Source organism: Stenella coeruleoalba (assembly GCF_951394435.1).
Source record: "Stenella coeruleoalba genome assembly, chromosome: 2".
NCBI lineage: Eukaryota > Metazoa > Chordata > Mammalia > Artiodactyla > Delphinidae > Stenella > Stenella coeruleoalba.
This window is the reverse complement of record NC_137147.1, coordinates 163,291,548-163,305,808: the sequence shown is the minus strand read 5'-3', so window position 1 is coordinate 163,305,808 and position 14,261 is coordinate 163,291,548. Positions and strand designations below refer to the sequence as shown.

General features: G+C 44.4%; 2 protein-coding genes across 4 annotated transcripts in view; both read right to left on the bottom strand.

Annotated features, from left to right (window-relative positions):
- CAMK1D (calcium/calmodulin dependent protein kinase ID) overlaps nt 1–14,261 on the bottom strand; it is a 417,502-nt gene that overhangs the window by 23,583 nt on the left and 379,658 nt on the right. For all 3 annotated transcript variants that reach the window (XM_079912676.1, XM_079912678.1, XM_079912677.1), the window contains one exon: nt 13,112–13,187. In XM_079912676.1, coding sequence (XP_079768802.1) covers nt 13,112–13,187 — 76 coding nt within the window. The remainder of the gene's footprint in view (nt 1–13,111; nt 13,188–14,261) is intronic.
- LOC307181563 (adenosine 5'-monophosphoramidase HINT1-like) lies at nt 1,996–2,572 on the bottom strand. The gene has a single exon (XM_079912090.1). The coding sequence runs from the start codon at nt 2,545–2,547 to the stop codon at nt 2,035–2,037; it is 513 nt and encodes a 170-aa protein (XP_079768216.1). The 5' UTR covers nt 2,548–2,572; the 3' UTR covers nt 1,996–2,034.

Genomic DNA, 14,261 nt, shown 5'->3' with positions numbered 1-14,261 from the left:
TGTGTTAGGAGAAACACAGCGAGACTTTCAGCAGAGTGACGGACCTGCACCAAGGGGTGCAGACGTCCAGTCTGGAGGCGGTTAACATGCGCACTAACTGATGGTTCTGAACCCCGGCGGATTCCCAGCTCGACTTTTGCATCTAGACTTTGCTTTTTTTGTTGTGGGGCTCTTGCTCCCTCCCTCCCTCCTCCATCCCCCCAGTGTCCTTCTCTCTCACGTTCTGCTTGGGAAGCAGTTATGAATCTGTGCAGACTAACAGCCGTGCTTGGGAGATGCCTTGGTACCTCCATCCTGTTGGCCTTGGCTTTATTTTATTTTATTTTTTTTGGTTATCTACCTGATTTATTAGCAATAGTTTGACGAAATCAATGGGAAAGTCAATAAGCCTAAGGAAAGTAGACTCAACCTTCTTATATATAATATATAATTCCTCCAAAACTCTTCCCCCGCCCCAGACCTTCCCTCATAAAAAAGTCATAAAAATACGTAAAGCCATAAAGTATTAGGGGAAAATTTTTTTTTATAAATCCTCCTAGGGTGGGAAAGGCTCTTAAAAATATGAACTAAATTAAAAATTGATACATTAACTATATAAATATTTTAAACACCATAAACAATGTAAAAAAATGACAGTTGGAAAAAACTCACTTGTAAGACATATACAGCCAATTTCCCTGATCCACTCCCCCTGAATTTTTAAAATCACTAATAAAATTAAACATTTAGAAGAAAAACAATTTACAATAAAATGTGTCAAAATCTACTAAAATGGTCTTAGGGATTAAAAACGAAAGGAACCCATGAACATAAAGAGAACGAGAGAAGAGACAAAGCAGGCAAGAAGTATTAAATAAATTTTAGAAGCTGGAAAGTGCCTACGTGAAGGAAAGGAAAGAAGCAAAACTATTTGCCCTGTGCAACCTTAAAGAGGCTAGGGTGCATGGCAAGACCGAAAAACAAAAAGGTTTGCTGTCAGCCTACATAAGAACTCAAACCCTGAGATCTCCCCCCAACTCCACACAGCCAGAGTCATGCATAACTTAAAAACTTCTGCTAGTGTGCACATACACATTCACAACAATGCGTTTTCAATTTGGAGAGTTAATTCTAAATAATATATTTTCAAGTCTTTATAATCAATAGCTTTAGGTAACAAGGAAACACCATTGGATGGCTTCACATGGTCATCAAAGGCTCTGTGACAAATCTACCTTCATCCCTTCCACGCTACCCAGTAGTCCAGGGGAAACATGTGAGCTGGACAAAAAGCATTTTTGTTACACCTACAACTGTCACTTTCTGGATCAATCACATCACATGCTCCTTTGTTCTTAGAAAATAAGAGAACTGGACTAGAAAATCTTCTCCTGGACTAATATTTTACCTTAAAAGGATACTTCAAAGCGAAAGCTAAATTTATGAAAATTTTAAATTTGTCTTCAAAGATCAGTCACGGCATTACTGCCATGTACACATGCTGAGTCCTCCTCGGGGAGAAAAAACAAAAACCTCCCAAATTATGAACTCCACCTTCAAACATTCCAACAAATATTTTAAACAAAGAAGTCAGGGCTTCCCTGGTGGTGCAGTGGTTGAGAGTCCGCCTGCCGATGCAGGGGACAAGGGTTCGAGCCCTGCTCTGGGAAGATCCCACATGCCACGGAGCAACTAGGCCCGTGAGCCACAACTGCTGAGCCTGCGCGTCTGGAGCCTGTGCTCCGCAACAAGAGAGGCTGCAATAGTGAGAGGCCCGCGCACCGCGATGAAGAGTGGCCCCCGCTTGCCACAGCTGGAGAAAGCCCTCACACAGAAGCGAAGACCCAACACAGCCATAAATAAATAAATTAATTAATTAAAAAAAAAGTCAAATACAGAATTCAGACCATGCAACAATGTCTTTTATTATGTATGGGTTTTTAAAATTATTTCTGCAATCTCTCCATACACAGGCAAAAAAAGTATTATTTTGCGTATTGGAACTTGCAGACCTGATCACTGCATAGAGAAGGGAAAATTATCCCTACAACACGCTTACCCAGGAGGCCAATTCATCTGCCAACCTCCAAGAACATGGAGACGAACATGACAGACAGACCGTCCCCCATCTGAACCTTCATTCACCACCACTCGATAACGCTTCTTCAGGCCCAGATCAGCAGCACATTTCTTGCCAAAAATCATTAAATGTCCAAGAAGACTTTCATCGTCATCTTCTGCCGAAGAAATCTGGGATATGTGTCTCTTGGGTATCACCAGAAAATGTGTTGGTGCTTGAGGGGAAATGTCATGGAAAGCAAGACACTGGTCATCCTCATAAATGATTTTGGCTGGGATTTCCTTACGAATGATCTTCCCGAAGATCGTGTTGCCACCAGGCCGGGCGGCCTGAGCCTTAGTGATCTCATCTGCCATCTCAGCCTCCCTCCCGCGTGGCCGGCTGGGGAGAAGCTGGTCTTGGCTTTTGACTGAACTTTTCACTTGTCCCCTGGCCTCCGATGGCTCTCTCCCAAGGCACTTCTGAGGATGATTAGAAACTGTTTTCATTCTCAGAGGGGCATCCCTGGAAGTGCATTGTGAGAGCACAGCAAGGTGATCGGAAGCCGGAAAGCGGGCTTGTGTGTTGCCCGACTCCGGTGCACCTGTACTTGGCACTGAATCATGGGTTCCTGGTCCCTCCATCTGAACCACCTCCACGAGTGTTTCCAGACTTGCTGGTGTGAACTGGTACCTCTCCCCTTCCCACCTCCATCTCTTCCCCTCCTGGGCACAAACCCTGCTCAGACTAAGTGGTCTGAATTCATGACTCTTGTTACTACAGCTCCTGGCAAGCTGGCCATTTCTCTCTCTGTGCCCCTTTTGGTTTTTTAACTATCTCTGTACTGCCTCCCTTCTGTTTTCTGTGCTGCGGTGCTATATTCCAGACGGTAAATCTTTTAAAACATAATAAAAGCCTCTTTTGATTCTTTCATTTGCTCGGTGTGGTGCTAGATGAATTCAACATCCTGATATTCAGAGATTATATTTTTCCCATTATTAAGTGTTGGTGATATATATTTATTTATTTATTTTTGGCTGCATTGGGTCTTCCTTGCTGCGTGCGGGCTTTCTCTAGTTGCAGTGAGCGGGGGCTACTCTTCGTTGTGGTGCGCGGGCTTCTCACTGTGGTGGCTTCTCTTGTTGCGGAGCACGGGGTCTAGGCGCACGGGCTTAGTTGCTCCGCGGCATGTGGGATCTTGCCGGACAAGGGCTTGAACCCACGTCCCCTGCACTGGCAGGCGGATTCCTAACCACTGCGCCACCAGGGAAGTCCCAAGTGTTGGTAATATATAAGTTCAACGCCGGATCAAACCTTCCAAGTTCTATTTTAAAAATTATATCTCAAATTGAATGGGACATCTTTTATCAAACACAGTAAGCACATCATCTCCTTAGCTAATTGGGTCTTGGAGGATAAACCATCGACCTCCCCTGCCTGACAGCCTTGCCGATATTTGAAGACAGTACTTCCAAGCCCAGATCACCGTACACTGCTCTTACGGAGCCTTCCTCAAGTCCCGGGCAGGGTTCCCATCTCTCCCCTGGGAGCTCACCCTGCTCTTGCCTCCCATCTCCGTGACAGCCAGCAAGACTGGATTGTAAGTTATCTGTTTACTGTCTGTCGCCACAGTAGCGACTCTGTGGCCAGGCAGCGATGAATCCAGCTCAGCAGCCCCATGAGATTGCCGGGCACATATTAGGATCAATAAATGTTAGTTAAGTAAATATCCCGATGCATTTAGATACTTAAACGACAGTTTCCAGGAGATGATGCTTTACGTGAAATGTTTTTCCATTTGGCCCGAGGCGGCACCATTCAGTGTGTAAAAGGAGCCATTCCCTTCCTGCTTCTCCCACTGGGTGCCCTCTCTACCTGGGGCTTTGCAAAGACAAAGGCACAGATACGGGTGGATTCCACCCTCCGCGAGGTCATGGGAAGCTGCTCCCACCACCACGGAAGACGCAGAACTTCTTCACCTCAGTGACACGGCTTGTAACGTTTCCTCCATCACCCTGTGCCTGTCCCCGCACTCGCTTTTTGAAACCAGGGAGTATCTTATGTTGGGCTCTTTCCTAAGGGTTAGAGGTGAACCAACTGTCAACAGACAACCAACCGTCTTTCTTCCAAAGCAGCGAAGAGAGGGTCACAGGCCCATCAGCAAAGCTGAAATATGGTCAAGCAGGACTTGTGAACAAAAGGCGTTTAGGCAGCCACAGGGTCCACTCAGTACAGACTATGGTGGGGGACGGGGCGAGAACCGGGTATCTTTCTGAAAACCCTCAGAAAGCAGCCACACTGAAGTGCAGTTGGCGAAGTAAAATCCGTGAACCCGTGAATTATAACCAACCATCAACGCCTGCTAAAACAAAAACGGTGAGGCTGGAATGACAAAGGAAGGGCGCAGGGTAGTGGCTGGTCTTCAAGGCAGGAGGAAGGAGCAGCCGGTGTACGAACTGTCTGCGTGCACCACTCTGACCGGCCGATGCGCACACCCGTGCGCCTTGTCAGACATCACCTTCGGGAGAGAAAGGTGACCCGGAGCCCATGACAGCCTTTATGAAAACACCCAAGGCCATCCAACTCCATCCAACTCCACCCAACTCCACTGCTCTGATCCCTCATTCACTACAGAAATTCCCCATTTGCTTTCTCCTGAGCTTTTCTCCCGGAACTTGCTAGTTTGATGACGTGCATATCCTATGAACTCACAGGGCATGCCTCTCATTATGACTTAATAAATGGACACTCTAATTGTGTGTGTGTTTTTTTAAATCTCTTTGGAGTCTGGCTAGTGTGAATCAGTTCACGGGGATCACCTGAGCAAGATGAAGCCACAGATCTGATTTCGTTTCTAAACGTCTAAAGCCAAAGTTCAGACCATGAACGCATGGTGGCCGGAATGCGGCTACGTGTCCCACGTTGCTGTAGCATATGAATATCAGATGACTGCTGCCTGCTGACAACGCCAGTTCATTATTCCTGTTAGTGTTAACCACCCTCATACTGAGAGTACTAGTAACAACCATCACAATACCCCGGGCTTGGATGTTCACTGGGGTTCAGTAATTATGATGCATTCTCTCCTGCTGAAGCTTGGGTTCATGCCGCCTCCCTGGGACATATGTATCCATAAAGAGGCAGCTGTCAGTGGTTCAAAGAATGGTGACTACTTTGGTGACGAGCATCTATTGTCTCAGAAAATGGATGTAGCATGTGGGTTAAGCATTCTTAGTTCCATTCTTACAAAGCGAATTATGCTCTGGACCTTGGCCAATTTAGTTCTGTGACCTAGTTTAGAAAACTGAACCATGTAGGAGGCCAGTCAGAAAGTAAGGCTGTGACCAAAAGTATTTGCCTGGGATTTCCTCTAGGCAGAGAGGTCACAGGTCACAGCACGGGTAAGTACCCTCACCACCCACGGGAAGTCCACCCTAACCGTCCAGGCTGCCCTAACGCCCTAATCTCCTTAAGAGCTCAGTGTTTATACCAGCAAACACTCACCATGTTTCTCCACAACATGCTGTATCCCTGGGCAGAATGTAGGCAAGTGATCATTCAACAATCTCCTTGAATTTGTCAGTAGAAAGGCAGCCTACACGGAATCACAAGATCGAGTTTGGACAACGAGATGCTGATTCTCATCTTGAGTGGGGAACTTCATTGCCTTGGAACTTGGGCTACCTTGGCTGAGCCAACCTCATCAGCCTGGACACCAGCACATTCATCACGGTGTCCAGCCCACTCCATCCTCAATCCTTCCCAGCAGCTTCGGCTACTCAGGCAAAGATGTGTTCTGCATGCCCTGATCCCCAAAGGAAGATTCCTGGGCAGGGTAAGGACCTATCAAAAGGGTTTTAAAAACATGAGTCTCCTTGTTAGGAAAAGATCTCTCTCCTGCCAAATGATGAATGACAGAAATGAGTGTGGAGATCCAAAGAGAACCATTTCATCAAGGACCTGCACTGACAAAATGAAGAATGTTTGCATAGCGCACGGAGAGGAGAAATGCGGTGTCTGTCACAGCCACTGTTGCTGCAACCTGATATCTCAGTGTGACAGGCTTACCAAAGGAAAATAATACCGCTGCACCCCCCAGGTGGCAGAGACTAATCTCTTTCCCATTACAGGTGATGTGAAGAATGAGGGGCTCTGCACGGATCCCCAGGGGATAGCCGGCTTCCCCTGTGTGCTTCCTATTGGTCACGACCCACTCAGCAGCCTTCCTCACCAGTCTTCAGATCCAGGATGGGATGGGAAGACCGGGCACAGAGAATCTGTGGGAAGTAGCCAGAGTCTGAGGCTGAGGTCCACGAGTTCTAGCTTCTGACACTAGTTCAACCTGGAGCCAGCCTTGTGCTTCTCTGCTTATGTTAGACTTTTCCAACCTTCTAGACATCACTGGAATAGTGGTGCCCCCTTCCTGAATACTCCCATCCTCCTCAATGGTGGCTTCATCCTAGAAGCTCCTAGAGCTGTACACAAGCCTTGTTGTCACTCAGTCTACTTCGGAAACTACTTGTCCCGCCGTATACATCGTTAGTACTCTGATGAGAGGCATCATGTCTTTGTCATCTTGATTATCTTTAGCACCTACTGCAGTACCTGGAATAGAGAATGTACTCAAGAAATGCCAGCTGTTGACACTGATAATGGATGATTTTTCTTTTTTCTCTTTGGTTGCACCGTGCAGCATGTGGAACTTCCCCAACCAGGGATCGAACCTGTGCCCCCTGCAGTGGAAGCGTGGGGTCTTAACCACTGGACCGCCAGGGAAGTCCAATGATAATGATGAATTTGAGACCAGTGGTTCTCCAGGCATAGACCTATTATGTAGCAATTTATATCTAGGATTTGGCCTTTCACTCATAAGGATCTGAACATCTTGGAAGGTACAAATGAGACGTCCAAAGTCCATTCATTCTCTGCTTGAGACTCTCGGAGCTCTGGAAGGCACCAAGGAAGACAAAAACCCAGGCTGCCATTTTGAAATCTGACACAATCATGAAATCAACCTGAGACTCATCCCTGGGGTAAAGCTACTGGTGACCAGGTAACCGTCAAGTTTATGCTTATCAAGTTTGTACTTAAAATAGAAACAAAGAAATACAGTATTTCTTTGCTTGATGCTCTACCTGACCCCAACCAAATATTGTATTGTACACTGCAATGATAAGGATTTGGATGTCCTACTGCTCAGATCATACCCAGATTTATATCTCCACACATGCTTATTTACACTAGTCAGTGGGTATCCCAAAGGCGTCTCAAGTTCAACATGCCCAAAACGAAATTCTTGATCTCACCTACCCCCTAAATTTGTTCCTACACCACTCTCCTAGCCATCTGCCCCAAACTTGGGTTTATCCTTGAAACATCCCTCTCCTTCATTCTTCACATCCGAAGTATATCTACCACTCCTCCTCCATCCCTGCCCCACTGGTAGAAGCAACCATTACCACTCATCTGACCTAAGCCTCTGAACCAGTCTCCACACTCCACTTCTGCCCTGTCCAATCCCTTGTTCACAGAGTAGCCAGTATAACACTCGAGTGAAAATGAGATTACGTCACACCTCTGGTCAACCCTTCTTTGGCTTCCCACTACACTTGGGTTAAAACCTAAGCTTTCTTCCAGGTCTCTCCTTCCTCTGGCTCTTGCTGATATCCTCCTGTCTTGATACTCTAACCATGTTGGCCTTCTGACATTTTCCTACCTATGGGCCATGGCGGACATGGTTCGTTACCTACTGCAAATCCAATTCCTGCCTTCTTCCTCACTAGCAGCACTGTGATTTCATTCAAGGGTGCACTGCACTGTCATACGAACGTTTGATATCATTGTTATTATAAAGTGGGTGCCATGCCCAACCTGAAGCATCCATGTTTTAAGGGGAATTTGCTGTAATACTTTCACTAAGCTTCGGTCAACCAAACCATTTACTATGGACTGACTTCTGTAATCCAAATTCATATGCTGAAACCCTACCCCCCCAACATGATGGTGTTTGGAGATGCTCCTTTGAGAGGTAATTAGGTTTAGATGAGGTCATGGGGCTGGGGCCCTCATGATGGAATTAGTGCCCTTATAAGAAGAGATACCAGAGAGCTTTCTCTCTCTGTCTCTCTCTCTACCATGTGAGGACACAGCAAGAAGGTGGCCATCTGCAAGCCAGAAAGAGGGTTCTCACCAAGAACCAAACCAGCTGGCACCCTGACCTTGGACTTCCAGCCTCCAGAACTGTGAGAAATAAATGTCAGTTAGTTAAGCCACCCAGTCTGTGGTATTTTGTTAGAGCAGCAGGAGCTGACTAAGGCACCACTGCTTGGTTTTAAACTGCTTATCCCAATAATGCAGTACACACCTCCTCATAGGTGTACTGATATATCATACCCCGATGCCAAGACTTCAGGGAGATAATTATATACACAATTATAGAATACAAAGGGAATCTATAGACATTAGTGCAGATCAGAGCAGTGGTTCAAGATTCAGGACAGACGTAATGGAACAAATAAGCAGAAGGCCAGATAAAGGCTATTTTGTTTTGCTTAGCCCCATGGAAGATTTCTGTAGATAACACCCGCTTTGGTGCTTTGCTAGAAGGGGACTGGCTTATCATTCATTTCTCTAAGTCTTTCACAGTCAAGTTGGGTGAGGATAAGAATTTTAGTCGAGGGTTTAGGGAGCCAGGTAAATAACACAGGGCCCATGGCCAGTATCTGCTCACCCAGGACCCTCCAATATGGTATGCAAAATTGTGTGAGTGTGAATTTATTAGGGAAGAGGGTCCACAGCTTTCATTAGATTCTCAAAAGGGTCTGTAACCCACCTCCCCCCACAAAAAAGGATGAAACCACTGCAGAAGATGGTCAACGTGACTTGGAACTGAAAGCATTCTCTAGGTGCAGTGTGTTACTTTTGCAGCTCAGATGAACCTGGTTTTTACCTAATTCCATAAGTGGGGGCCCTACAGGCCAAATATATTATAATGGATAAATTCTCCTGTGATAATGACAAGAATCTACAGGAGCTGTCAGCAAAATCCTCACTCAACTGTAAATGCTGCCCAGTTGAATGTATGCTGTAGAAAGACCATTTGCCTCTCAAATAATGAGACAAAGCCAATACAGGGGGGACATTTCCAGCATTCCCTGAGGATGCCACTGTCAGACCTTTCTCCCATCACAATCCCTCATAGCCTTTTTTTTTTTTTAACATCTTTATTGGAGTATAATTGCTTTACAATGGTGTGTTAGTTTCTGCTTTATAACAAAGTGAATCAGTTATACATATACATATGTTCCCATATCTCTTCCCTCTTGCGTCTCCCTCCCTCCCACCCTCCCTATCCCACCCCTCCAGGTGGTCACAAAGCACCGAGCTGATCTCCCTGTGCTATGCGGCTGCTTCCCACTAGCTATCTACCTTACGCTTGGTAGTGTACATATGTCCATGCCTCTCTCTCGCTTTGTCACAGCTTACCCTTCCCCCTCCCCATATCTTCAAGTCCATTCTCTAGTAGGTCTGTGTCTTTATTCCTGTCTTACCCCTAGGTTCTTCATGACATTTTTTTTTCTTAAATTCCATATGTATGTGTTAGCATACGGTATTTGTCTTTCTCTTTCTGACTTACTTCACTCTGTATGACAGACTCTAGGTCTATCCACCTCATTACAAACAGCTCAATTTCGTTTCTTTTTATGGCTGAGAAATATTCCATTGTATATATGTGCCACATCTTCTTTATCCATTCATCCGATGATGGACACTTAGGTTGTTTCCATCTCCGGGCTATTGTAAATAGAGCTGCAATGAACATTTTGGTACATGATTCTTTTTGAATTATGGTTTTCTCAGGGTATATGCCCAATAGCGGGATTGCTGGGTCATATGGTAGTTCTATTTGTAGTTTCTTAAGGAACCTCCATACTGTTCTCCATAGTGGCTGTACCAATTCACATTCCCCCAGCAGTGCAAGAGTGTTCCCTTTTCTCCACACCCTCTCCAGCATTTATTGTTTCTAGATTTTTTGATGATGGCCATTCTGACTGGTGTGAAATGGTATCTCATTGTAGTTTTGATTTGCATTTCTCTAATGATTAATGATGTTGAGCATTCTTTCATGTGTTTGTTGGCAGTCTGTACATCTTCTTTGGAGAAATGTCTATTTAGGTCTTCTGCCCATTTTTGGATTGGGTTGTTTGTTTTTTTTGTTATTGAGCTGCATGAGCTGCTTATAAATTGTGGAGATTAATCCTTTGTCAGTTGCTTCATTTGCAAATATCTTCTCCCATTCTGAGGGTTGTCTTTTGGTCTTATTTATGGTTTCCTTTGCTGTGCAAAAGCTTTTAAGTTTCATTAGGTCCCATTTGTTTATTTTTGTTTTTATTTCCATTTCTCTAGGAGGTGGGTCAAAAAGGATATTGCTGTGATTTATGCCATAGAGTGTTCTGCCTATGTTTTCCTCTAAAAGTTTGATAGTTTCTGGCCTTACATTTAGGTCTTTAATCCATTTTGAGCTTATTTTTGTGTATGGTGTTAGGGAGTGATCTAATCTCATACTTTTACATGTACCTGTCCAGTTTTCCCAGCACCACTTATTGAAGAGGCTGTCCTTTCTCCACTGTACATTCCTGCCTCCTTTATCAAAGATAAGGTGACCATATGTGCGTGGGTTTATCTCTGGGCTTTCTATCCTGTTCCATTGATCTATCTTTCTGTTTCTGTGCCAGTACCATATTGTCTTGATTACTGTAGCTTTGTAGTATAGTCTGAAGTCAGGGAGCCTGATTCCTCCAGGTCCGGTTTTCGTTCTCAAGATTGCTTTGGCTATTCGGGGTCTTTTGTGTTTCCATACACATTGTGAAATTTTTTGTTCTAGTTCTGTGAAAAATGCCAGTGGTAGTTTGATAGGGATTGCATTGAATCTGTAGATTGCTTTGGGTAGTAGAGTCATTTTCACAATGTTGATTCTTCCAATCCAAGAACATGGTATATCTCTCCATCTATTTGTATTATCTTTAATTTCTTTCATCAGTGTCTTATAATTTTCTGCATACAGATCTTTTGTCTCCTTAGGTAGGTTTATTCCTAGATATTTTATTCTTTTTGTTGCAATGGTAAATGGGAGTGTTTTCTTGATTTCAGATTTTTCATCATTAGTGTATAGGAATGCCAGAGATTTCTGTGCATTAATTTTGTATCCTGCTACTTTACCAAATTCATTGATCAGCTCTAGTAGTTTTCTGGTAGCATCTTTAGGATTCTCTATGTATAGTATCATGTCATCTGCAAACAGTGACAGCTTTACTTCTTCTTTTCCGATTTGGATTCCTTTTATTTCCTTTTCTTCTCTGATTGCTGTGGCTAAAACTTCCAAAACTATGTTGAATAAGAGAGGTGAGAGTGGGCAACCTTGTCTTTTTCCTGATCTTAGTGGAAATGCTTTCAGTTTTTCACCATTGAGGATGATGTTGGCAGTGGGTTAGTCATATATGGCCTTTATTATGTTGAGGAAAGTTCCCTCATAGCCTTTTGTTCTGTGCAGTGGGCTCTGTCGGCAAGAAAACATTCCCCTCCTTGGGGATGCTAACGAGGAGAAATTCATTTCCGATCAATTTCAGAAACGCATTGGCCTTAAACCTATCCTGAAAGTATGCTCCATAGTAAGTGTTTGAAAATATGACTACAAAAAGAAATTGTAGCTTAAACAGTAACTTTACAGGGGACTTAAGCAAATCAAAACATAAAAACCAAAATTGATCATCTTAAAATAACTGCAACAAGCCTATGACCATGGCATTTCCTGGGTCATGGAGATAAGGCACCTGAGAAGAAATGAGGAATTCAAAGGCTAAATTTTGGGTTTTTATCACATTTTTCTTATTGTGACTTCTGTTGGACATGCCCTAATATTTTCATAGTGGTTTGTATCCCCAACAAAGCCAAGGTGGTGCACGAAAAGATGCTCAATACATTACCAGCCGTAAGAGACATGCAAATCGAACCCACAACAAGTTACCACTTCACACCTCTTAGGACGGCCATTATGAAAAAATGGAAAATAAGTGTTCGCAAAGATGTAGAGAAACTAGACCCTTGTGCATCACTGTTGGGAATGTAAAATGGTGGTGTTGCTTTGGAAAACATGATGGCAGCTCCTCAAGTAGTTAAACATAGAATGACCATATGATCCAGCAATTCCACTTCTGAGTATACACCCCAAAGCATTGAAAGCAGGACTCGAACAGATATTTGCACACCTGTGTTCGTAACAGCCTTATTCACAACAGCCAAAAGGTGGAAACAACCCAAGTGTCCATTGATGGATGAATGGATAAACAAAATGTAGTATATACACACAAGGGAATAATTCAGCCTCAAGAAAGAATGAAATTCTGACACATACTAACTACAGCATAGATGAACCCTGAGGACACTATGCTAAGCGGAAAAAGAAAACAGACAAAAAAGAACAAATAGCTTATGATTCCACTTCCATGAGATACCTAGAGAAGGCAAATTCATAGAGACAGAAAGCAGAATGGTGGTTGCCAGGGGCTCGGGGGAAACGAATGGGAGTTAGTATTTAGTGGGTTTCAGTTTGGGAAGATGAAAAAGTTCTGGAGATGGTGGTGGTGATGGTTGTGCCACACTATGAATGTGCTTGATGCCACTGAATTGTACTCTTAAAAATGGTTAAGGAACTTCCCTGGTGGTGCAGTGGTTAAGAATCTGCCTGCCAATGCAGGGGACTCGGGTTCGATCCCTGGTCCAGGAAGATCCCACATGCCACGGAGCAACTAAGCTCGTGCACCACAACTACCGGGCCTGTGCTCTAGAGCCTGTGCTCTGCAACAAGAGAAGCCACCACAACGAGAAGCCCGCGCATTGCAACGAAGAGTAGCCCCTGCTCGCTGCAACTAGAGAAAGCCTGCACGCAGCAATGAAGACCCAACGCGGCCAAAAAAAAAAAAAAAAAAGAAGGTTAAAATGGTGTACAAAATTAAATGTATATTTTGTCACAATTTTTTTTAGAAAAAAGAAGCCGAGGTGGCAAGCCATACTTACAAGATATAGGCAATCACCCCAATAGACCAGCAGTCGACAGCTTTGCTGTAGGGTTTCTGTGCGAGGACCTCGGGAGCTGTGAAACAACAAAGCAGAGACACAAGCCTGACAATTTAAATGATTAAGACATAAGGCGGGTTTTAGGTGTTTTTTGCTTTTTGCTCTTTTTGTCTGCTACTTGGGCTGAACTTTCTGTGATTCTAGAAACTGAGTAGGCAGACACAATCTGATATATTTGTTGGCTTTTGTAACTAGACAAAAGGGGAGCATTTGTGTGTGTGTACAACTGGAGGTTATCAATCAATCAATACGTACTTGATAGGAGGTATTTTATGTCGGTGCTGGGCTAAGCTCTATAGCTCAGACCAGACTGACAGAGAGGAGAGAATACTCAGTCTGGGGCCTGGGGTGTGATTCACCTCAAATCAGCTCAAGGAAGCATTTCTGGCCCCTGTGTAGGGCCTTTCTAGGTGCTGTGGGGACAGGCAGGTGAAGCCCCTTCCCCCTGCCTTCATGGGGCTTAAGTCAAGTTCAGACCTAAAACCTTCTCTCCATGTCCTGCCTCAGGCCTGCTCCTGATTCCTTCTCTAAGGTTTTGGGCGGGTCATCTGTCACTATACTGTCATTCTGTTTCTCATCTGTGAAACAGGAAAAATGCTATTGAATCTCACTTCCTTGGTTCTAACCCACTCTTCATCGAGCATCACCAGTCCAGGGCCTTGGCTTATTTTGTACTATTCCCATACTTCCTGTTCCGGGCCGTGGCTACTGCCCAGTGTTGGATACCCACCCAGTGTCTGGCACTCAGCAGGGTCTGCCATACATATTTGTGCAAAGAGTAAATAAACACAGGAAAGGAAGTAAACCTTCTTCACAAGGAAAACCTCCTTTTTATGCAAATACATCTGATTGAAGTGTCTAGGATAAACTTTGCAGAAAGTTTAAGAAGGTAGAGAAAGTAAAAAGAGCTCTAGCTTACAAGGCACTTGTCAGGCTAAGCTGTGTGTTCTGTGCGTTGGGGATGCATTAACTCACCACAACCTTTCTTGGTGGGGAAGAGCTTAGTTATTATTATCCTTCTTCCCAAGCTACAGGTGAGGGTGCACGGGGACTCAGAGATCAAGCCACTTATCCCCAGGATCCAGCTGCC